The 23,619-nt window shown below is 41.5% G+C and overlaps 1 protein-coding gene across 2 annotated transcripts in view; it reads left to right on the forward strand.

The window, feature by feature from the left end:
* fez1 (fasciculation and elongation protein zeta 1 (zygin I)) overlaps positions 1 to 23,619 on the forward strand; it is a 68,128-nt gene that overhangs the window by 9,031 nt on the left and 35,478 nt on the right. For both annotated transcript variants that reach the window (XM_061751044.1, XM_061751045.1), the window contains exons 2-4: positions 2,276 to 2,628; positions 7,900 to 7,987; positions 19,794 to 19,880. In XM_061751044.1, the coding sequence (XP_061607028.1) occupies positions 2,306 to 2,628; positions 7,900 to 7,987; positions 19,794 to 19,880 (498 nt within the window). In that variant the 5' untranslated portion in view covers positions 2,276 to 2,305. The remainder of the gene's footprint in view (positions 1 to 2,275; positions 2,629 to 7,899; positions 7,988 to 19,793; positions 19,881 to 23,619) is intronic.

The following is a 23,619-nucleotide window of genomic DNA, read 5'->3' on the forward strand; positions in this document are numbered from 1 at the left end:
AATCGGGCCATCAATAGGAATGGGAGTGAGCCAGCTCTTGATCAGGGTTGCCCGGCAACCATACTAGCGACATACATGCTGTTGCAGGGCAAGGCGCATAAATAGATTTCCTGACCGACGACGACATAGATCAAATTAAAATGAAATGATTCAAAATCTAACACACCACTGCGCCATTAAGATGACTGCAGCTGTTGCGAGTGCCGTTTTCAGACAAACTCCAAGCCGCCATGCAGCTTGTTTGAAGAGAAAGTGTGCAGATGAGGAAACAGGCTTAAGTCTTCGGCAGAATGCACGCTCGGCCAGATATGAGAAGGAATGCCCACACTTCAGGATTACTCCACCCACAGTGCTTAAAATGACGAGAAGGTACGCAAATGAATAAATGGACGGCAGAATGGGCGCAGTCAAAAAAGTACCGATCTGCGTGCCTTTTCTGACAAAGCATACGGGAGAACATGCCCCTCAGTGATCGTTTACATTTATTGGTTGCCAGATTAATAGCTGAAATATGTGTACAGAAAGGGGACAGATGCCGGAGAGTTGTTCAATGAGGGAAAAAGATCCTGCTGGTGACTTAATGGTGACTGCTCAATGGTGGGATAAGGAAGCTTGGTTTTCTCGATGACTTGTTTGTACTCAAGGAAGAAAAACACTCCCTCTCAACTTTCACTGCCTTTACTTACAGCCTGACTCAGGGTGCAACAATTTAATTCATATGTTCTTAAACAGATCTGTGTCAGCAAATTTTAATTGAATAATGAGTTGTGTGTGGGAAAATGTACTTATTTGTATCAAAAATGTCAAAATGTCCAAATTGTAATGATTTTAGCATTGTAAGAATTGTATTTACATTTTTTCTATCGGAGTTGATGTCAGGCATGGGCACCTACGTTGAAAAAAAAAAAAAAGTGTGAAGTATAGCATTTAAGTTACAATTGATTTCCCCTGGAAAGATAACTGATGAGGATTTAAGAAATGGATAAGGCGGATATGAATATTAACATGTACAACATCAGTGTGCCATTTACTAGTTCTATATGTGTGATATCATTTAAAATATCCTTTTTATCGCATATGTATTTTGACAAAATACATTTATGTTGCAGACTCTCATCAGTTTAAATTTAAGTGAAGGTACTTCATCATCTGTGGTTTAGCACTAAAGCCAATTAATTGGACTCCCTTTGGGACATGGCCCCCTTCTGGTACATCCACTTCCATTACCGCTTTGTCTAGACAACACTGTGCCATTCCTCATTAGTTTTGGAAAGACATGATTTAGGAGACATCAGTTAAATCCTTGTGGCATATTGGTCAATTGAGCAGCTGGGGACAGCTGACACAATTATGGTATGTTTTTTTTGTGTTGTGACACATGAAAGCGAAAACAAAAATAAATAACCCTAAATGTACTCTTAATTGTTGCTTTGCATTTGGAATTCTGCTCAATCAATTTTGATTCTGTATGCAAATTTAGATTAAGGTTAGTTGAAACATAGGACATTGAATGCTAGCTAGAGACGTTGACACATAAAGAAACTTCATTTAGGTATCACTGAACAGCAGTAAAAATAGAAATAAAAATAGGACAGCTGGTGAAAGATAGTGTCCACAACAACTTTGAATTACTCGGCCCACCCGACTCTTAACAATTTAAGATTAACCCTCATCTGCTGACTGAAATTTAAGTCTATGTCAGCCGTAGCTAAAGTGAGATGAGCAGTCACACATGCAAACATCTGACACACATTTTATTAGAGCTACTCTAAACATACAGTACCGTGCCAAACCTTCGGCCAACCTTAGATTTCTTCTAGCAAAGCTACAATAATCGTACTGCGGGCCGTATTTTCGGAGCCTGCGTAACTCTGGCATGGCGTGTGGCGTAACTCTGCGCGGAGGCCGGTTAGACCTGGAGTTGGTAATTTCATGGACCGGCTGCGCTGGTCCATGAAATTACCAAATTAACTCTAACAGTCTAACTGTTTTTCAAGTGTCTCACCACTATTTGGCCACTGTGCCACCTTTCAGTCCTTCAATCCATGCATTTTCTATACCACTTATCAACATTTGGGTCACGGTTGAGCTGGAGCCTATCCCAGCTGACTTTGAGTGAGAGGTGGTGTACACCCTGGACTAGTCACCAGCCAATCAAAGACCCTCAGTCCTGCTAGTTAGCATTTTACAATAAAAAGGGTAACAAAAACAACAAAGCTAGTCATAGTCCAAGACATTTGAACAGGACTGAATCTCAACACCTTTTCTTTTGCAGGGCTCAGAGACTGACCCACTCGGGGAAACCATGGAAGCCCCTCTTGTGTGTTTGGATGAAGAGTTTGAGGACCTCCGGCCTTGCCGTACGGATGAGTTTGACCACCCAGCACTCAACCACTCCTCTTACACCTCCACCACCGTCCCGCTGGCCTCCATCACCCGAGAGGACTTCTCTGAGCTGGAGAACTTTTCCGAGATGATGAGTTTCAAGTCTATGGAGGACCTGGTCAACGAGTTTGATGAGAAACTCAACGTCTGCTTTCACAATTACAACACCAAGACCGAGGGCCTGGCACCGATACGCAACCAGTCACAAAACCAAGAGGATGAGGAGCAGCTGCAGGATGAAGAGTGAGTGACCGATGTGGATAACGGTTTATTTTGCACAAAAGTTGTCAAATTATGTTTAGTTTGGGGTTTTTCAAGAGCTTGAAGCTACATTTTTCAGAGTTCAGGGTTTCTTCACGAGCATATTGACACTGTTCAGATTTCCAAAAGCCATACAGTATATTGGAGAAATTCTGAAAGCTTGTGATGCCAAATCCTGTGAATTTTTAAAGCTGGAAAACTTTCATGGAAATTTATGGAGAATTTGCAAAATTGATGGTTGGTAACTTTTATCTTTTACCAAAAAAAAAAAAAAAAAAGTATTCAAATAACCAGATTTTAGGTGAATTCACTAATTTTAGCCAGTCCATTGGGGTAAATATATTTAATATATTGTAAGGTAAGGTTTCTATCCAGCTATTTTCTAGACCGCTTTTCATCTTTAGGGTGAGCTGGAGCCTTTCCCAGTTGACTTTGGGGGAGAGGCAGGGTACCCCTAGGAATAGTCCCAACAAACAATCCTTTACACTCGCATTCCCACGCACATGCAGGTCTAACAGGGGCATGTGTTTGTGTGTTCTCTAATCTCTATATTACATATTGTTCAATATATGTAACTGAATCATAATACTGTGTTTATGAGTGAACACGTTTTTAAGGCCATCATTAAGAATGCGAGTGAGACAGCTGTTTATCAGCGTTGCCCAGCAACCATAATAGGGCCGCACATGGAGGCGCATTACTTAAATAACGATGACATAGATCAATTATAAACAGAATTATTCCATATCTAACACAAAACCGCGCCATCGCTCGCAGCATGTGCATGAAAATGAATTAATTAATATGGCATGATATGTTGACGTTCGACCGTCGATCGGCGCAACATTGTATGGACACATTATGGCCTTTGAGCAGTCGGCGATGGACCAGGTGTCCGTCAGCGTGCCGAGTCGGCCGCCGGGCTCAGAGCACACGATTGGATCAAAATGTGCAATATGATGTTCCATCTTCCCGGGGCGCTAGACTTACCAAAGCCTCTTGAAGGTGAGAGGAAGCGCAAGAGGAAACCTGCTTAATTCTTAGCCAGAAGAAGAAGAAGAATCATCTTTTATTGTCATGAACATGCATGCATGCACACGAAATTTGTTCTCTGCATTTAACCCATCACAGTGAACACATACACATGTTAGTGGAACACACTGGAGCAGGGATGGCATATGGGAGAATATGGCCCTCGGGAATCATGATTTGATGCAAAAAGAAAATCAATATACATCACAGAACAGAGAACTAAAATTGAAAACGAATTTATTTAAAGGTCCCACATTTTACCAAACCAAATTTTTCTATTATTTGGGATGTAATATAGTCTCTATGGAGCCTCAGTAAACATGTGAAATATGAATTAAAATTATCCACGCATTCCAGAGTTCCCGACGTTCTTCTGAAATCAGGTGATTCGAATTTCTCAAGCATTTCTACGTCACTACCAAAGATATCCGCCTACCTCTCTGTCCCCGAGACAGCGCTGTCAACATAACAAACACGTGTGCTTTCACAAGTGGGTCTTCTACATGGAGGCAACCAATCAGAGGAAAAGGGGCGGTCTTAGCCAAGTATGGACAAAGCAGAGACAAAACTGAGTCGAAGGGAAGTAGATTTTTTTTTAAATGAAAATGGACACATTCATACTAATTCCATGTTAGAGAGTTACTCTATGGGAAATAAAATATCGGACCTTCATTCCTTATTTGTTCATATTTTATCATGATGCAGGGGAGACACCTGCTTCCCTTGACCATACATCCCTGCAGTAGATATACGATACATCCAAGCACAGAACCAGATAAACATGCAAATGGAAGATGGGTATGGATCATTTGATCTTCTGGGACGCTGCAAAGTCTTTGGACCTTTGACCTCGAACTGCGCCACATATTTAAACTTCCCAAAATTCCGGTCAGTCAGTCTGTTAGTAAGGCAGGCAAAAGTACGACCACCCACCTCCCTCCTCTTCACTGTAAGATTACATGCTGAATTATTCACTTTGCAGTGTTATATACTTTCCTTGTCTTTGGCTCGTTCTGTCTGTGTTCATGTCACATCGTCCCCCTCCCGCAAGCATGTGTCGTCACTCTCTTTGGCCAGTTCAGGTTAAAAATAGCCTTGTTGTGGGCAAATGGGGAAAAAAAGAAAAGAAATGCTGTGATATTTTTAAATGAAAGTGACTTATTTATCAAGCATGATTGAGATGAGAGCTGAGCAGTCTCATTCAGGTTATGGTCAAAGTACACACTGTATATGGGTCATATTTTATATCATTTGATCAATAATGCTAAAGACAAAAAAGAATTGCATTTTTTTTTTTTTTAAATGTCGCCTTATAAAGGAAAGGAAAGGAAAAACGGCTACCGGAAATGGTCAAAAAATGCAGAGGAAACTCTACCCGGCGTCCTAGCCAATACCAGCTGTAGCAACAACCCTGACTTGGAGGAGAACTGCAGCACATTTTCAAAACAGCGCGCATGGGTTGCGCTCGAGTATATAGGCAAACTGCGTGAGGGATAGCCGCAGTGACGTCAGCGCAGTTGCCGTCCGCGCTAGTAAAAAGAAGCCTTATTCTCCAAAAGTGAGACAAAAGAAAAAAGTGCACAAGGTTAAAGACAAACAGTCTTATAAAAAATTGTGTGAGTTACACAATTGTTTGTGTTGCTCTCCAAACTCGGCGGATACAAGTGCATAAATGATTTTAACCACTCATTAAACCCATTACACCCTTTATACAATCGTAATAACGGCAACGACATGGAATAATTCTGACACGTTTACAAATCCATACATATTCATTTTTCAGAAATAACACCCTTTATTTTGCTGTCTGCTATTGTGTGAATGCAAAATACGGCTGCCTCATCCTGGCACTTTAGGTCACAGAGCCCTCTGGTGTATTGCAACGACATAATGAGACAGCTTGAGTGACAAAGAAGGACCGTTTGTAAAAGAACCAAAAAAAAAAAGGAACTCTAAAGACACTAAGAGGCATTTGTGTTAGTTTTCATGGAAGAGGCATATTAAGCAATAGGAGAAAATTCCTACACTGTATATTCAAAAATGTAATTTGCATCTTCAAAAAACATGTTGCAAATCATGAAGCTTCATTTGAGGCAACCGATGCTCAAGATATTTTGGCATTAAAAGTTTGAAAGCAATTACTTTAGAATGTATTTTTTTTCTGAGAAACAATTATGACCTTGGATGCATAACAACAGCCAATACATCAAATACTCACATCAGTAAAATCAATTGATTTTCAAAAGGAAATTCAGCGGGCTCTATCTTTACCATTATTGATTAATTTACATGAAAATGACCCATATATATATATATATATATATATATATATATATATATGGCGGCACGGTGGCCGTCTGGTTAGAGCGTCAGCCTCACAGTTCGTTCAATCCCCGTCCCCGCCTGTGTGAAGTTTGCATGTTCTCCCCGTGCCTGCGTGGGTTTTCTCCGGGCACTCCGGTTTCCTCCCACGTCCCAAAAACATGCATTAATTGGAGACTCTAAATTGCCCGTAGGCATGACTGTGAGTGCGAATGGTTGTTTGTTTCTATGTGCCCTGCGATTGGCTGGCAACCAGTTCAGGGTGTACCCCGATGACAGCTGGGATAGGCTCCAGCACGCCCGCGACCCTAGTGAGGAGAAGCGGCTCAGAAAATGGATGGCTATATATATTAGAATTTTTCTGTTTGTGCATGATTGTCGTGAATGAGGTTCAAAGCAGGAAGACGCACTGAAATAATCAATTCAAATCAGCTGTTGGTTTGAAAAGTCCGAGCTGCAGATTTTGGCATTAATCCTTGCAGATGCCTGATTAGAAACGCAGATATGAGTGAGTCTGACAAGCAGGCTTGAATATTAAACAGAACGATTTCTTTTCAGTAGCAGCAGGCCAGCAAACACAGCAGGGCAGCTTTGTCACGTGATGTTCCTTCCATATGACTAAAACTTGCCCTGCACGCATTCTGTCCTGCTGGTGTTGCGATTCATGTGTAGAACTTTAGATGTCTTATTTCCTTGACATTTTTGGGACATTTGAGTCACTATTTGTTTTTATTCTTTTATTTGACATTGAAAACTAGGATACTTGTATTCTGTTGAGGGTTGTATAACATCCGTGCCTTTCACATGTTAAGCGAATGATGAATTATCAGTTTGCTATCATGCTGATTAGAGTCTTGATTAAAGGGGATTCACACCACTGAGCACACACCCACTCCTTTTATTTATTTAGTTCTACAGATCACTATTTTGGGGGGTTATTTTTTCTAAATGGGATGATGGGGAATTAAACGCAAGCGCTGATGGTTTAGCTGCTGCAAGCGGCCATTGCCAATTATTGCTTCTGCATTTTTGGACAGTACAAAATGACACGTTGTCTTTTTAGCTTTTTACACAAATGGCACTGAAAATTGTCAAGAGTAGCTGGTGGCATTCAAATTGAATACTGTTAGAAAAATGTCTACATGTTATATAGGCACTCCATGAAATGCTTTAAAACAAAACAAAAACCTAAAGATTACCAGTAACATTTTTGTTTATTAATGTACATGCTTCATGGCATCCATATCAAAAACAAGTTTGGGTTCCTTGCCTTCTGAAGGGCAACATATACTAAAATATTATATATGAGATGGTGCAAGCCACCATGCTTACAGACTCTTTCATGAGTTGAATAATGTCCACTGTGTGACTGAGCGTGGGCAGTGCCAAGCAGGTCCTGAGACCGCCTCTCAGTGGAGGAGGGAAAAAACGGACGGCTCTGAAACAAAGGATATTTCTCTCCCAGTTTATGTCATTGCTCCTCAAACTGACGCTGACACTGGGCTGCAGAAACCACTGGCACTGTTTTATGTGAGCGACATTTGGTACATTTCTCCTCAGCATTTAAGTTCAAGCAATTTTGCAATATCAATTTTATTCATGGTGTTTGTTCTTTTGCAGGTCACAGTTTCTGCTCAGGAGCAAAAGTAAATGTTAATATATTGAATATTGAGTGAGTGCCCTACTAGAGAAAACACTAAATAGATTTACTTTAACCAAGTAGAAAACATCATGCTTAAAGTCTTGGCTAATCCTGTTATGTAACGGTCTAGTTTAATCATGTGTTGACAACGCAGCTTGAAATATCTGCTGTTGAGTGAAAATGTTTTGGAACTGCTCTAATGGTTTCCTGATACCTGAAAGGATCATTTTCATGTGAATATTTATATTATATTGCAGTGTGTGGGATGCCCTAACTGACAACTACAGAGCTTCATGGGACGGCCCAGACTCAGAGGGATTCAACGGAAATCTTTCTGATAAAGAGGTACGTGTCACTGACTCACATTTACACTGAGTGTGAACTCAAACCACACACAGATATCCGTTATACTGTATATTCCCATTTTAAAATGTTTTTCTTCATTAGATTTATTTTTTATTTTTGTTTTTTTATGTAAGGTCAGTGATCTGGTTCTGTTTCATTACGCTTATATTGGGGAGACTGTATTTATAGATACAGTATATGACCAAATGGACAAGTGTTAGTTTATGATAGGGTAAAGTAGGTTGCTTGCTGGTCTGTTAATATAATAATATATCATTATACTGATATAATATAATAATATATAATTATACTGACACTTGACTCGACCAATCATTATCATCTTCTCCCTTAATTGGTGGTCACCTGGATAGATGTTTGGATGATGGATCGTATTGTAGAGATTACGTAACTACAAAAATGTATGTATTTGTGATTACCTTACAGGGAGAAAATGTGTAATTAGATTGCAGTTGTTTAAGACATTTCCATGACTAGAATTTTAGTTAGATTTGAAAAATAACCGCAAAAGCTCAGATGTTTTTCTTCCATATCACTTCCTCCTTCTAAAGCCGAGCCTTGTGATTGGCTGTCTCTGATCATGTGCCATTTTGCTCGTCTCAACCATGACACATTTTTCCAAATATGACCTCGAAAGCGCCACTTTGTGGTGCAATTTATTAGGTTGTTTGAGATTTGAAAAAGGTTAGACTCATAGTTTTCATTTTGAACACATAAAAGAGCAATTTCATCTTCATAATTTTTGACTTTTTAATGGAACATCCACTGATCTGGGTTGTCATATGAAACGCTGTCTAAATTAGGCACCTTTGTCATTAAGTCAGCATGGCATGGTGATTTTCCACATGCTGTACACAAATAATGCAATAAACATTTTTTTTATTCTATATTTACATTTCATCATGTTTTGTTATCCATTTTTTTTGGGATAATGAACTAATATGTGGTTTAGTCCCAATTACAGTGGACCCCACCCCTATTATTTTCAAATAGTTTTTATTAAATCAGGCATGATACCTGTCAAATGTGCAGATTTCAGAGAACTTTTATTTTGAAATGCCACATCAGATTTTTATGTAAGTGATTCAACTTGACTCCTGGGCCGGTGTAGTGTCCCGCAGAATTGGACTAGTTCTGGGATACCTAAGGGATTACTTTTAATCGTTTAGATACTCTTGTACAGTGCAGACGCTTTTCTGCTCGCTCTGCTTGCTTTGCCTCTGTTTACATTTTTATTACCGATAAGCTTGTTTTTCTTCTTCCAAAGAAATTAGAAGAAGCGACTCCTGGATATTTTTAAACTTGTGGGACTGTACTTTTTTTGTAGATACAGTCAGTTGTTGCCATACTCCAATATTTTTTGATACCTCCATACGATTACGTGAGCGTGGCCAGCTAATTAGCACAAGCCTGCTATTAGCAACGAGACCAGCGACAAGATTCCTCACTTTTCCACTGAAGACTATCACAAACTGCTACAAAAGATGGCGGTCCTGGAAACGAAAATCCACCATCTTTGAAGTGTATGTGGATGTAAGTGTTTAGATGCTGCGGTTTTCATCAGTGGACCTCTCCCAGAGGTACAATTTGGAGATGAACATTTTAGTAGGCTCAGTCAATTAAAAAGTGTCTCAAAGAAGTGTGTACTGCGCTATCCGTGAGTTTCATTGATAATTTCTGCATTTTTGAGGGACGCAGAAGTCTTTACAAGGCAGATGGTTTCTGTCTAAATAGACAAGGGGTTAAGTTATTAGCTACCAACATTTTTTACTGTGTACGTCATTCAGCGGCCCGAAAGGAAAACCTTGGCCTTGTTGACACGGCTGAAGGACAGAAAGCACAGAAGGAGTCTACAGTTGTGAGGCGCAGATGGATTCATCAGCGTCACCCAAACAATCAGAGGAACGAAAGAGGAATGAGATGAGGCAGCACTTGGAATCTCCCACACCTCTCTCTGCCCCATTGGAGCAACGCCCAATGCAAAACTCACTCTCTACTAGCCTAAATGCCCTGTTAGGGTTGACAGACAGGATGAAAGCTATCGTCAATATTGGAATCCAACGTACACCACGCCAGGATCTTCCTCCCATACTTCCTCGCCTGAAACAAACATCACTAAGATGCAAAGGGCCCCTCCTCCACCCACAAAGACTCTTATCTGCAAATCTGACTGATATCTGTGGTGTCTTTTCCAGAATAAGTTAGACCCCTCTGGAGATCAGGCTTTTTTCAACACTTTTTACAAGGGACAGAAAGTATTCAAAGAAATAAGCCACAAAAAAAATAGAACTACAAACTTAGTGAGGATAAAATGTGTATCTATCAAACCGTTGTCTCCTGTTATCTCTGTGAGACTAGCACTTTTGAGTATCAGGTCACTGGGTAATAAATCAATGTTGATTAATGACATCATTACAACCTATGATCTAGACTTTTTGCTACTAAATGAAAGGTGATTAACAGAAAGTAGCTGTAATACCATTTTAAAAGATGCAACAGCAGCAAATTTTAATTTTATGAACAAGTGTCGTTTAGGGAAAAAAGGTGGTGGTATTATTTTTAAGTCATTATATATTAGTATTTCAGTGTAAAGAAATTACACTGGGTGATTTTAGCTCTGGCGGCACGGTGAGCGTCTGCCTCACAGTTCTGAGGACCGGGGTTCAGTCCCCGCCCCTGCCTGTGTTTGCATGTTCTCCCCGTGCCTGCGTGGGTTTTCTCTGGGCACTCCGGTTTCCTCCCACATCCCAAAAACATGTGTGGTAGGTTAATTGAAGACTCTAAATTGCCCTGAGGTGTAAATTTGAGAACGAATGGTTGTTTGTTTCTATGTGCCCTGCAATTGGCTGGCAACCAGTTGAGGGTGTACCCCGCCTCCTGCCCGATGATAGCTGGGATAGGCTCCAGCCCTCCGGCGACCCTTGTGAGGATAAGCGGCTCAGAAAATGGATGAATGGATTTTAGTTCTTTTGAATATCTGTTTGTTTTAGTTAAAGGTGACCCAAAGGTTATTGTTTCAATAATTTATAGACCTATTTGTACTGACTACAACTATTTTATCATACCGGGTGACTTTATATTCATGTTGACAATAACATGTAAAAAAATTATAATAATTGAAAACTCTATACTGGACACATTTGACCTCTCTCAACATTAAGAGTCCAAGTCACACTCAAGGTCAAATCTTAGACCTGGTCATCTCTAAGGATGTTGAAATTCTATCAGTTGACATTAAGGATATGGCTATTTCTGACCATTTGTGTATTCTTTGATTTACAGATTCTCCCAAAAGTTCAGACAACCTCTATGTCTATTAAGAAAACGTACATAAATGAGAGTACCGCCACTAAGATTATGGAGACCATAGCTGTGCGACAAACTGTGAATGCTGAGACAGTTGATGAACTTTTGGTTAATTTCACCTGGAAAATCTCAAATGTCATGAATACTGTCGCTCCAATTAAAACTAAGACAATCTTGAGGCAACCTAGAACACTGTGGAGGAGTGCAATGATGGTAAAGACCTCTAAATCAAAGTGGAGGAAAGCAGAACGTAAGTGGAGAAAAACTAAACTCCAATCCGACTATGACTGCTATAGACAAATTATTTGTAATTTTAACCAAGAGTTAGTCAGGACTAGACAGCAACACTTTTCTGAAATCCTCAGTAAGAACTTCAACAATTTGCTGTGGTTGACAAGCTCACAACACCAGATAGATCAGAACTCCTAACAGCAGATAAATGCAAAGAATTTGCTTGTTATTTTAGTGGAAAAATACAATCCATCAGGTTAATTATTACCACAAATCAGCAAAAGGATAAAATGATCCTACATCTGAAGCCACCCAGGAAAAACTCTATTACCATGTCAGAATTTGATACAGTTGAGCAAAGAACTGTAGAGAAAACGGTTCAGCAGCTGAAACCATCAACGAGCTGTCTTGACTCAATACCAATGGACTTTTTCAAAGCTATTTGCAAAGTCTGTGCTAGCTGATTTGCAGCAAATAATTAATTGCTCACTTCAGTCAGGTGACTTTCCTAAAGCTCTTAAAGTAGCTGCCATTAAGCCTCTTCTAAAAAATAAAATGCTGGACGCTTCCATCTTCGCAAGCTATAGACCCATCTCAAATCTCCCTTTCATAACCAAGATTGTTGAGAAAGTTATGTTTCATCAACTCAGCAATTTCTTGAACTTAAATAGACTTTTTGACAAATTTCAATCAGGTTTCTGAACCCATCACAGTACAGAATCTGCTCTTATCAAAGTGCTAAATGATATAAGGTTGAATACTTACTCAGAAAAGTTGTAAATTCTGGTCTTGTTGAATCTCAGCACAACTTTTGATATGGTAGATCATAGTATACTGCTGAACAGGTTGGAAACGTAGGTAGGACTAAATGGAACAGTCCTTAAATTTTTCAGGTCCTACCTGGAGGAAAGGATTTATTTTGTAACCAATCTCATCGAAAAGCTGTGATCTATGGGGTCCCTGTAGGGTCAATTCTTGAACCCCTCCTGTTCAGCCTGTATATGCTACCCTTTGGTCAAATTCTTCAGAACTTTAATTTTGACTATCATAGATATGCAGATGACACACAGTTATATCTAGCAGTGTCTCCAGATGACAGTTCAATTGAGGTGTTGTCTCACTGTCTAAAACATAAATAACTGGATGAGCCAAAATTTTCTTCAATCAAACCCCAACAAAACTGAGATAATTGTTTCTGGCAATAAAGAAAATAGGATTGCTGTTAGTAAATACTTGGACTCAGTCTCTTGAAAAACCAAAGACCAAGTCCGAAACCTTGGTGTACTGATAGATCCCGACCTGACTTTCAACAGTCATATGAAATCAGTTACTAAAACTGCCTTCTACCATCTGAAGAACATATCCAGAGTGAAGGCTTGCATGTGCCAAGCACACCAGGAGAAGCTCATCCATGCCTTTATCTCAAGTAGACTTGACTATTGTAATGGTCTTCTGACTGGACTCCTCCAAAAGAGCATTAAATAGCTGCAGCTCATTCAGAATGCTGCAGCTCGGGTTCTGACCAAAACAAATTGACTCAAATTCTAAAGTCTTCACACTGGCTCCCAGTCAGCTTTAGAATAGAGTTTAAAGTTCTTCTACTGGTTTATCAATCACTAAATGGTTTAGGTCCTGAATACATTAAATAAATGCTCATTGAATAAGAACCGGCGGAACGGTGGACGACTGGTTCGCGCATCTGCCTCACAGTTCTGAGGACCGGGGTTCAAATCCCGGCCCCACCTGTGTGGAGTTTGCATGTTCTTCCTGTGCCTGCGTGGGTTTTCTCTGGGCACTCCGGTTTCCTCCCACATCCTAAAAACATGCATTAATTGGAGACTCTAAATTGCCCGTCAGAGTGAATGTGAGTCCGAATGGTTGTTTGTTTATATGTGCCCTGCGATTGGCTGGCGACCAGTTCAGGGTATACTCCGCCTTTCGCCCAAGGATAGCTGGGATAGGCTCCAGCACGCCCGCGCCCCTAGTGAGGATAAGCGGAACAGAAGATGAAAGAACGAATTCATTAATTAATGAATATAAACCCAGTAAGGCTCTGAGATCGACAGACTCAGGTCAAATAGTGGAGCACATAGTCCAAAGCAAACATGGTGAAGCAGCATTTAGCTGTTATGCTGCACACAAAAGGAATAAGTTGCCAACAGAAGTCTGAAACAGAACAGATGTCTGCCCCAAGTGTGAACGTTTTTAAGTCCAGGTTAAAAATTCTTCTTTTTTCTCATGCTTTTTTGAGCATTTCAACTTTTAAATGATATTTCTTGCACTGTACGCTGTTTTAATTGTATTTTTTTTCCCCTTGTTTGAAATGTTTATAAGCTGTTTTTTTCTTTGTTTTTAAATGCTTTTAATTATGTAAAGCACCTTGTGTATGAAATGCGCTATATAAATACATTTGCTTTGCTTTGCTTAACATATATATTTTTTAAATCAGGCGTAATGGCAGACATATGGAGGTTTAAAATTAACCTAATTGTATAATCCCACTTCAGACCCTTCCTGGATGCAATCCCGGGACAGTTTTCTTTCTTCCAGTGGTGGATTGGTTGCGACATAATGGAGAGAGTATTTTAGTCATTATTTTAAACCCAAGGCATTGATGTCCATATATTTGTCAAGCTTTTGTTTTGAAGTCAGCCTACGCAGCTCGGTGGCGTGTTGCCATAATGCCTAGCATGAACAAACATTGGGACGGCTCACTTGACTTCATTTATCCCACTGGAGGCTGCTCTGATCGCAGTGATGCACTGACACCAACCAGCTTGGCACAGACGGGTCTGCCAACGCGCAGCGAGTCTTGCGCTTGCACGAAAATGAAAATGTATTCCTGAAAATAGATTCCTCCGTCAGCAAAATGTCTCATACTTTGGCCGGAAGCCAAAGGACATACCCTCGCTGTGTCGACACCCTCCAGCTTGGCACTGACAGGTCTGCCAAATGGACAAACACCGGCAGCGACCCTTGCGCTATCGCGAATATCAAGATGCGCACGTTGCGCAGTCTATGGATATAGAGTCCTAAATTAAAATGACTTAAGTGAAATTTATTATTCCAACCCCGCTTCTTGGCTGGATGGGGTGGGGTCCTCAGCCCCCGTGGTGCAGGCGCAGCAATTACAGGTCACTTCTGAAGGTTATTGTGCGAGACTATTTCAATCACTTGCATGTGTCCGCAGATACTCACCTCTGGGAATTATTCGCTTGGTATGAGGCCATTGCGATGAATAACTCATAACTATGCAAACTTCCTGGGTATCTTGCACTTTATTTCTAAAGATGTTTAGAATTTTCATTGCCACTCCCACCACATTTCAGTTGTACAGCCAGGTCCGCTAGCTCTGTCCTGGATGCTTCCCCTCCTGTTCCTTTTCTGTCCAATCCTGTCCTATTTTGTCCTGTCCTTCCTTCACAGGATGTAGCACTACTGCCCCATACAGCACTCTAAAATAAACTAATCTAATCTAATACGAGCCATGTCATGATTTACTTTCCTCATATTTATGACAGCTAATGTCCTGTCTTTTATTGTCTTCTCTGCCTATATTTATTTATTTATCTTTTCACTGTCACTCCCCTTTAAAACTTTGTTCTGTCTGACTGACAGCCTAAAAACTCCACTGTGGCACAGTAAAACTATTCTGGCATAAAAGGGATACAGATCCTCCTCTCTGCTTGACCTAACAGCCGAACAGCACAACATTTAAAAAAAGAAAAAAAAAACATTCCTTAAAGCATAAAAATACAGATTAATAGTTAAGGAAGAAGTAGGTTGCTAAAGAGTGAGGGTGTCATTGCTGGTTTTGCCACTGTCTTATAAACTTTGCCCTTCATCCAAGGAGCAACTCTTCTTTCACACAACACACTTGAAACCTTCCTCCACCTATTCCAACCACATTCCTCTCCTTTCCAGTGCCTGCCTTCACCTTTGTAACTGTTCCTCCACCTTCTCCCTGCTGTCACTGGAGATCACAATCTCATCTGCAAAGATCACGGTCCACGAGATTTACAGTCTAACCTCATCTGTCAGCCTATCCATCACCACTGCAAACAGGAAGGGGCTCAGGGCTGATCCCTGATGCAGTCCCACATCCACCCTTAATTCCTCTATCACACCTCAATGCTGTTCTGCTTGCTGCCCTCATACATGTCCTGTACTAATCTAACATCTCTGCCACTCCAGACCTCCGCATGCAGTACCACAGTTCGTCTCTGGGTACTCTGTCATAGGCTATCTCACAATGTAGCTTCTTTTGACCTTCTCTGTACTTATCCATCAACACCCTCATGACAAATAATACTTCTGTGGTACTCTTTCTAGGCATGAAACCATACTGTTGCTCACAAATACTCACTTCTGTCCTGAGTCTGGCCTCAATTACTCTTTCCTATAACTTTATTGTGTGGCTCATCAAATGTATTCCTCTGCTGTTCCCACAGCTCTGCACATTACCAGTTTTCTTAAAAATGGGCACCAGCACACTCTTCCTCTATTCCCCAGGCATCTTCTCACCTCTTAGAATTCTGCATCTATGTCTGCTCGTGGAGGTCACCCTATGTTCTTGCATCTTCAGGAAGAAAGTGTTCGCTACAGCCATTTCCATTCTTTTTGCAAAGTCTACCCCCATTTCTCCCTCCAAGTTCCTTTCCTGGATGCCAAACTTACACGTCTTCGTCCCCCCTGTTTCCTTCACCAACATGTCCATTACAATCTGCACCAATCATGACTCTCTCTCTGTCTGGGATGCTCAGAACCACTTCCTCTCTCTCCTTCCAGAATTTCTTTTTCACCTCTTGCTCACATCCTACATGTGGGGCATAGCTACTGTTTACATTATACAACCCCATTTCCAATGAAGTTGGGACGTTGTGGGGGCAGTAGCTTCAGCAGGGACGCCCAGACTACCCTCTCCCCAGCCACTTCATCCAGCTCTTCCGGGGGGATCCCGAGGCGTTCCCAGGCCAGCCGAAGGATGTAGTCTCTCCAGCGCGTCCTGGGTCGTCCCCGGGGTCTCCTCCCGGTGGGACATGCCCGGAACACCTCACCAGGGAGGCGTCCGGGAGGCATCCGAATCAGATGCCCCAGCCACCTCATCTGGCTCCTCTCAATGCGGAGGAGTAGCGGCTCTACTCTGAGATCCTCCCGGATGACCGAGCTTCTCACCCTATCTCTAAGGGAGAGCCCGGACACCCTGCGGAGGAAACTCATTTCGGCCGCTTGTATCCGGGATCTTGTTCTTTCGGTCACGACCCACAGCTCATGACCATAGGTGAGGGTAGGAACGAAGATCGACCGGTAAATTGAGAGCTTCGCCTTTCGGCTTAGCTCTTTCTTTACCACAACGGACCGATACAAAGTCCGCATCACTGCAGACGCTGCACCGATCCGCCTGTCGATCTCCCGTTCCATTCTTCCCTCACTCGTGAACAAGACCCCAAGATACTTGAATTCCTCCACTTGGGGCAGGATCTCATCCCCGACCTGGAGATGGCATGCCACCCTTTCCCGACTGAGGACCATGGTCTCAGATTTGGAGGTGCTGATTCTCATCCCAGCCGCTTCACACTCGGCTGCGAACTGCTCCAATGAGAGTTGGAGGTCACGGCTTGATGAAGCCAACAGAACCACATCATCTGCAAAAAGCAGAGATGCAATACTGAGGCCACCAAACCGGACCCCCTCTACGCCTCGGCTGCGCCTAGAAATTCTGTCCATAAAAGTTATGAACAGAATCGGCGACAAAGGGCAGCCTTGGCGGAGTCCAACCCTCACCGGGAACGAGTTCGACTTACTGCCGGATATGCGGACCAAACTCTGACTCCGGTCGTACAGGGACCGAACAGCCCATATCAGGGGGTTCGGTACCCCATGTTAAACATAAATAAAAACAGAATAAAATGATTTGGAAATCATGTTCAACCTATATTTAATTGAATACACTACAAAGACAAGATATTTAATGTTCAAACTGATAAACTTGATTCTTTTTAGCAAATAATCATTAACCTAGAATTTCATGGCTGCAACGCGTTCCCAAAAAGCTGGGACAGGTGGCAAAAAAGACTGAGAAAGTTAAGGAATGCTCATCAAACACCTGTTTGGAACATCCCACAGGTGAACATGCTAATTGGGAAACAGGTGGGTGACATGATTGGGTATAAAAGGAGCTTCCCTGAATTGCTCAGTCATTCACAAGCAAAGACACCATTAATGCTGAAAGGTACATACAGGTTTTGGAGAAACATATGCTGCCATCCAAGCAACGTCTTTTTCATGGACGCCCCTGCTTATTTCAGCAAGACAATGCCAAACCACATTCTGCACGTGTTACAACAGCGTGGCTTCGTAGTAAAAGAGTGCGGGTACTAGACTGGCCTACCTGCAGTCCAGACCTGTCTCCCATTGAAAATGTGTGGTGCATTATGAAACGTAAAATACGACAACGGAGACGCCGGACTGTTGAACAGCTGAAGCTGTACATCAAGCAAGAATGGGAAAGAATTCCACCTTCAAAGCTTCAACAATTAGTGTCCTCAGTTCCCAAACGTTTATTCAATGTTATTAAAAGAAAAGGTGATGTAACACAGTGGTAAACATGACCCTGTCCCAGCTTTTTTGGAACGTGCTGCAGCCATAAAATTCTGAGTTATTGATTATTTGCTAAAAACAATAAAGTTTATCAGTTTGAACAATAAATATCTTGTCTTTGTTGTGTATTCAATTAAATATAGGTTCAACATGATTTGTAATCATTGTATTCTGTATTTATTCATTTATTTATTTATTCATTATAAACTTCATTGGAATTGGGGTTGTACATAACACCAATATTTCACATTTCAGGCTCAACACTCGATCTGATACTCTTTTCAGTTCCAAGATATTGTTAGATAATGCTTTCTTTAAAATAACCCCTACTCAATTACTCTTCCCATCTACACCATGGTAAAATAATTTCAACCCTGCCCCTAAACTTTTAGTCTTACTGCCTTTCCACCTGGTCTCCTGGACACACAATATATCAACCTTTCTTTTCATCATCATGTCAAACAACTCCCGAGCTTTTCCTGTCATAGTCCCAACATTCAAAGTCGACATATTCAGTTCGAGGACCTGTGCTTTCCTCTTCTTTGTCTGACTAAGAACCTGCTTTGCACCTCTCCTTCCTCTTCGACCCAGAATAGCTGAATTTCAACCACTGCCTTGTTAACGGTGCCAGTGGAGGAACGCTCTTATTTGTTTGGCAAGGTTTTAAGCTGGATGCCCTTCCTCACGCAACCCTCTGCATGTTTCCAGGTTTGGGCTTTGGAGTGGATGAATAATGCCTGCAATTCTAAAACATATTTGAGTGCCTTGAAAAGCAACATATAAGTGGTATACATTATTATTATTATTAAATGAAAACAAACATGTCCTACCTGTGTTACACCAGCCATGAGCTGAATTTGAGAACACAATTCTAGCTCGCTCAGTAGACTATCAAGTCCGCTTTCATGCTGTATCCAGTATTTTTTCCATGGTCTTTTATTTATTTTTAAGTTTTGGATTTTCCGTAAAGAATTGTCCCAAGACAACCAGCATTCCCTCCTCTCGTGTCCTCTTGCATGTTGAGTTTTGTGTTGTTGCTATAGTTTTTATTAGATGATGTGTGATCACACGAGATTTCCGTCTTGGAGGACTAGCTTCTAGATCACTGGTTAAATAGAATCGTTATGTGTGTAGTGTGCTGTGTTGAGATTATCGGAGAACACCACACACAGTACGATTAAAACTGTGAAAAGCCTGTTGTTGTTGTTTTTTTTAAACAGCATGTGTGGGGTCTGTAACATCCATCCATCCATCCAGCCATTCTCTACACCGCTCATCCTATTCAGGGTCGCTGGAGCCTATACTAGTTTACTTCGGGCGAAAGGCAGACTTCACCCTGAACTAGTCGCTAGTCAGTCACAGGGCACATACAGAGACAAACAACCATTCAGATGCACATTCACACCGTCACTGAGTGGGAACTGAACCCACGCTGCCTTCATCAAAGTCAGGCAAATGTACCATTACACCATCAGTGACTGGGTCTGTAACAGACAGAAATATATTTTTTTAAATAATAAATTTTAAAAAAAGCATGGTGTGGACCAGGCCAAAGTCACACCATAGGAAAGCAAGTTAATTCCAATGTCAAACCAATTCCAGTTTCACTCTTTCTACAGCATTCTCTTCTATTTTCTCTCTTATTGTGCAGATCCATGAAAAAGAGGAGGAGGAAATGAATGAAAAGAATGACAATGCCAACTGTCTCAACGAAGAGCCTCTCATCACAGCAGATCAGGTGTGTATACTTTTGCTGTTTTCAATTCATCAACATCAAAGGTGAAAAGTGTGGTGGGACTCGATTAAAAAAAAAAAAATCAAATGAATGATAGGCTTTGTAATTAATTAGATTAATGAATAGATAAATCACATTTTAATAATATTAGTCCCCAAAAAAATGTAAATGGGTTTCAGGGAACGACAATCAAATAATAGACAGACGTGGATATTGTTAACTCTGGAAAAATGAATTTAATTGTATTTCAATACAAAACAGGACAAAAACCCAATAAAACGAAACCAAATATTCCCTGGTCAAAATACAGTAGACCTAAATTTACAGGTCCATTTCATTTTGGGACAGATTTTTCAGAACTGTGTTGCCTTTAAATGGTTAAAAACAACAACAACAATTCAACATTGTTCTTTTTCTGTTTGAACAACATTCATCCATCCATCCATTTTCTGAGCCTCTTCTCCTCACTAGGGTCGCGGGCTTGAGCCTATCCCAGCTATCATCGGGCAGGAGGCGGGGTACACCCTGAACAGGTTGCCAGCCAATCGCAGGGCACATACAAACAAACAACCATTCGCGCTCACAGTCATGCCTACGGGCAATTTAGAGTCTCCAATTAACGCATGTTTTTGGGATGTGGGAGGAAACCGGAGTACCCGGAGAAAACCCACGCAGGCACGGGGAGATCACGCAAACTCCACACAGGCGGGGCCGGGGAAATGTAAATGGCCATTCAAAAGGCCTAAAACTCCAAGTACCCTCAGCAAACATGATTTTGTACATAAGGCCATAACATTTTGGTGCAAAAAAATAGCAAACCCATTGGCCTCACAATACCTTCATGACTACTTCCTCTCCTTCTCCTTAAGCCAGTTGCTAAGACTAACTAGTCTCTTCACATTACCGGAGCTCAAGGCAGCTCTCATTTTTTTGTAACGACAGTCTCTCATGGAACAGAAGTGACAGGGCGAATAAGATACTTGCGGGCCGGGACAGACAGATCGTGGGTAAGTCCCTGCTCGACTGGACCGCCACTGGAATGGGCAGTCTGTTTTGCTGATGGTGAATTTTGCTCTATACAAATTCAGGGCCCTACTTCACAGGGTTTGAAACAGCGTCTGAAGAAACTCAAGAGAAAAAGAAGCTCTTTTTCTTTGCTGGCTCCTGTGTAACTGTATCCTTAAACGGTTCTTGTAGTAGGGCCACACGACTGGTCCAAACCTCTGCTTGCTCTCCCCTTGCAAGATTTGAAATCCTTCAAGCGTGGGTCAAGCACAGTGGCCATCTTGAGCCATTCATGGTTGAGTGTAGCTACATGTTGAGATAAGTCCTTTGTGAAGGCTGTCTTAAATTTCACAGTGCAGGTTGCGTCGTCATAGAAGACCTCCATGGTGCGGTACGGGTGGCGGAGTGACCAGGTAAAACCACTGAAAATGAGACAAATGTCTCACCGCCAAGGATCTTAACCACAAATCTGCAGTAGAAATTCAGGAAAGTAAGTATTAATCTACAATGTCAAATATAGGGCTTTATAAAGAAACAAATGTCATTAAAAATAGTTTTTATTCACCTGCATGGCTCAAGGACAGTCACCAGCTTTTGGAGTTTTAGCAGCTCTCAAGCGTTAATATAACCAGCTTGTGCTTCTGTTTGTCTAGAGCAGCAAAAAAAAATTGAATTCCACCTTGAGGCTACATCCTGCTTGAGTGGCTCATTTTTTTTTTTTATGCCCCAGTCTTGATTGCTCCTGGCGTAGTTCCTCTCTATTATCAGAGCTGTGTTTAAAGTGACCCACTATCTTGCGACATTTACTAATGCATCACTAAAATCACTGTCAGCAAGGCTAACCGTGATGACTCTTTGCAAGATGTGAGCAATACAAGGCAAGGTGTTGGAATGGCAGGTGTCTGGCTGCAGCTATCGTCTGTTCTAATTGTTCTAAATGCAGTTTTTAGCATATTATCTGGTTCATTGTCGTCTGCACAGCCAAAGCAAGACTGTAGATGCCATGTCCCATCTGTGGTATACGCTGATGCAATTTGTAATACTAACTGAGGTCCAATGATCCCCAGTCCGAGCCGCATACCGTATTGACATTTCTGCAATGCATCCAGTTTTGCTTGCTTTTCGGTGTCATGTTGAAATTTGACTGAAATTGTCTTTTTGCACGGTAGTTGAAAACTACTGTGTCGCTAGCTGTAGCACATTTTCTAATCCTTTGTCTTCTACTACTAATATTGGTCTACAGTCCAGAGCAATCCACTTTGCGAGTGAATTCGTGATTTTCTCCGATGTTGATTTACTAATTTTGGTTTGCCGACAACTCTTAGAGCTCGCACCGTGACTGCTCGCGCTAACCGCTTAGGCTGTTTCTGTGCTTGCTCCGACATGCTTTGCATTTAGGTTGTACTGGAGGATTGAAGTGCTCCAATGGTACACAAACTCCTTTTTGCATAATCTGCACAAAAACGCAAAAATGCTTTTATCGCTGCTTCCATCGTTAAGTTTTTATTATTATTTTATTTGCCTCCCAACAGTCATTCATCCGATTCCTCCATTGTGTTAGCCATTAGCCACACAGCGATATGGTTAGCTAAGTAATGTGTGACGTGCGCGTCAGTGTAATCGGTGTGGCAGGAAATCATGCACTGATAGACAAAGGTTCCGCGTTTTTTCGGAAAGCAAACTGCGATTAAAATGCATCATTATTCCGTGCTAATTATTATTATTTTTTAATTAATCGCTATTAACGTGCTTAAGTCCAACCACTAGAAAAAAAGGTTAATGATCCACACAATAACCTCCCAAATGCAAAGCCAACATTTTGGATGACTGGCTGTGGTAATGCCAGCTGGAGGATGATGTAAAATATGACTTTTAACTTCTTCAAAAAGTGTCTATTTAAACAGGAAGGTAAACCAGTGTACAGTTTGCATTTATTCATCATACCCCAATGGAGCATGACTTTTCCCGGTTTAAATATGGAACAATATTGAATGTGTTCACAATACTGACACTCCTGGAATAAGATAAAATAATACACATATAAAAAAATAATGAATTAAGGAACGCTCAGTGAGCTAGCGGTTAGCACGTCTGCCACTTCTCTGGCCTTTCCGTTTGCACTTTGTCATGCGTGCGTGATTTTTCTCCAGGTACTCCTGGTCCTTCCCACATTCCAGAAGCATGCTGGTTCAGTTAATGGAAGACCCTAAATTGAATTTGAGTGTGAGTGGTTGTTTGTTTACGAGGTGTGTCAAAAACGTTGCAGGACTGGTTTCACAAAACATATACGTATTTGGAATCCAACCTGCAAGTTTTCCCCTTCAAAGTAATCCTCCTGGAGTCCAACGCACTTTCCCAGCCTTCCCTGCAATGCTTTTGTGCACCTCCAAAAGGATTCTTCCATGATCCTCCACAGCGCTATAGTCACGGCCATCTTGATGTTTTCCATGTCTTCAAAACGGAGTCCCTTGCGTCTTGGGAAACTGCCGGATGCTCAGATCATTGTGAGCAGGCGTCATGGTCATCGTCTTTTTTTCTTTTCTGACACATCTTAGATATGTGCCCTGCAACTGCCAGTCCTGGCAGCAGTGTCGTGCAGAGTGGGGAGGGGATTTGTAGCCCCCGGCATCCAAATGAGGAATACTTTTCCACATCTCCAACCCGCCCCTGCTGACTAAATATTTTCTGACCGAAAACGTCAACAACAGGCCCCCTATCCCCCGACACCAACACCGAA

Source organism: Phyllopteryx taeniolatus, chromosome 17, assembly GCF_024500385.1.
Source record: "Phyllopteryx taeniolatus isolate TA_2022b chromosome 17, UOR_Ptae_1.2, whole genome shotgun sequence".
Classification (NCBI taxonomy): Eukaryota; Metazoa; Chordata; class Actinopteri; order Syngnathiformes; family Syngnathidae; genus Phyllopteryx; species Phyllopteryx taeniolatus.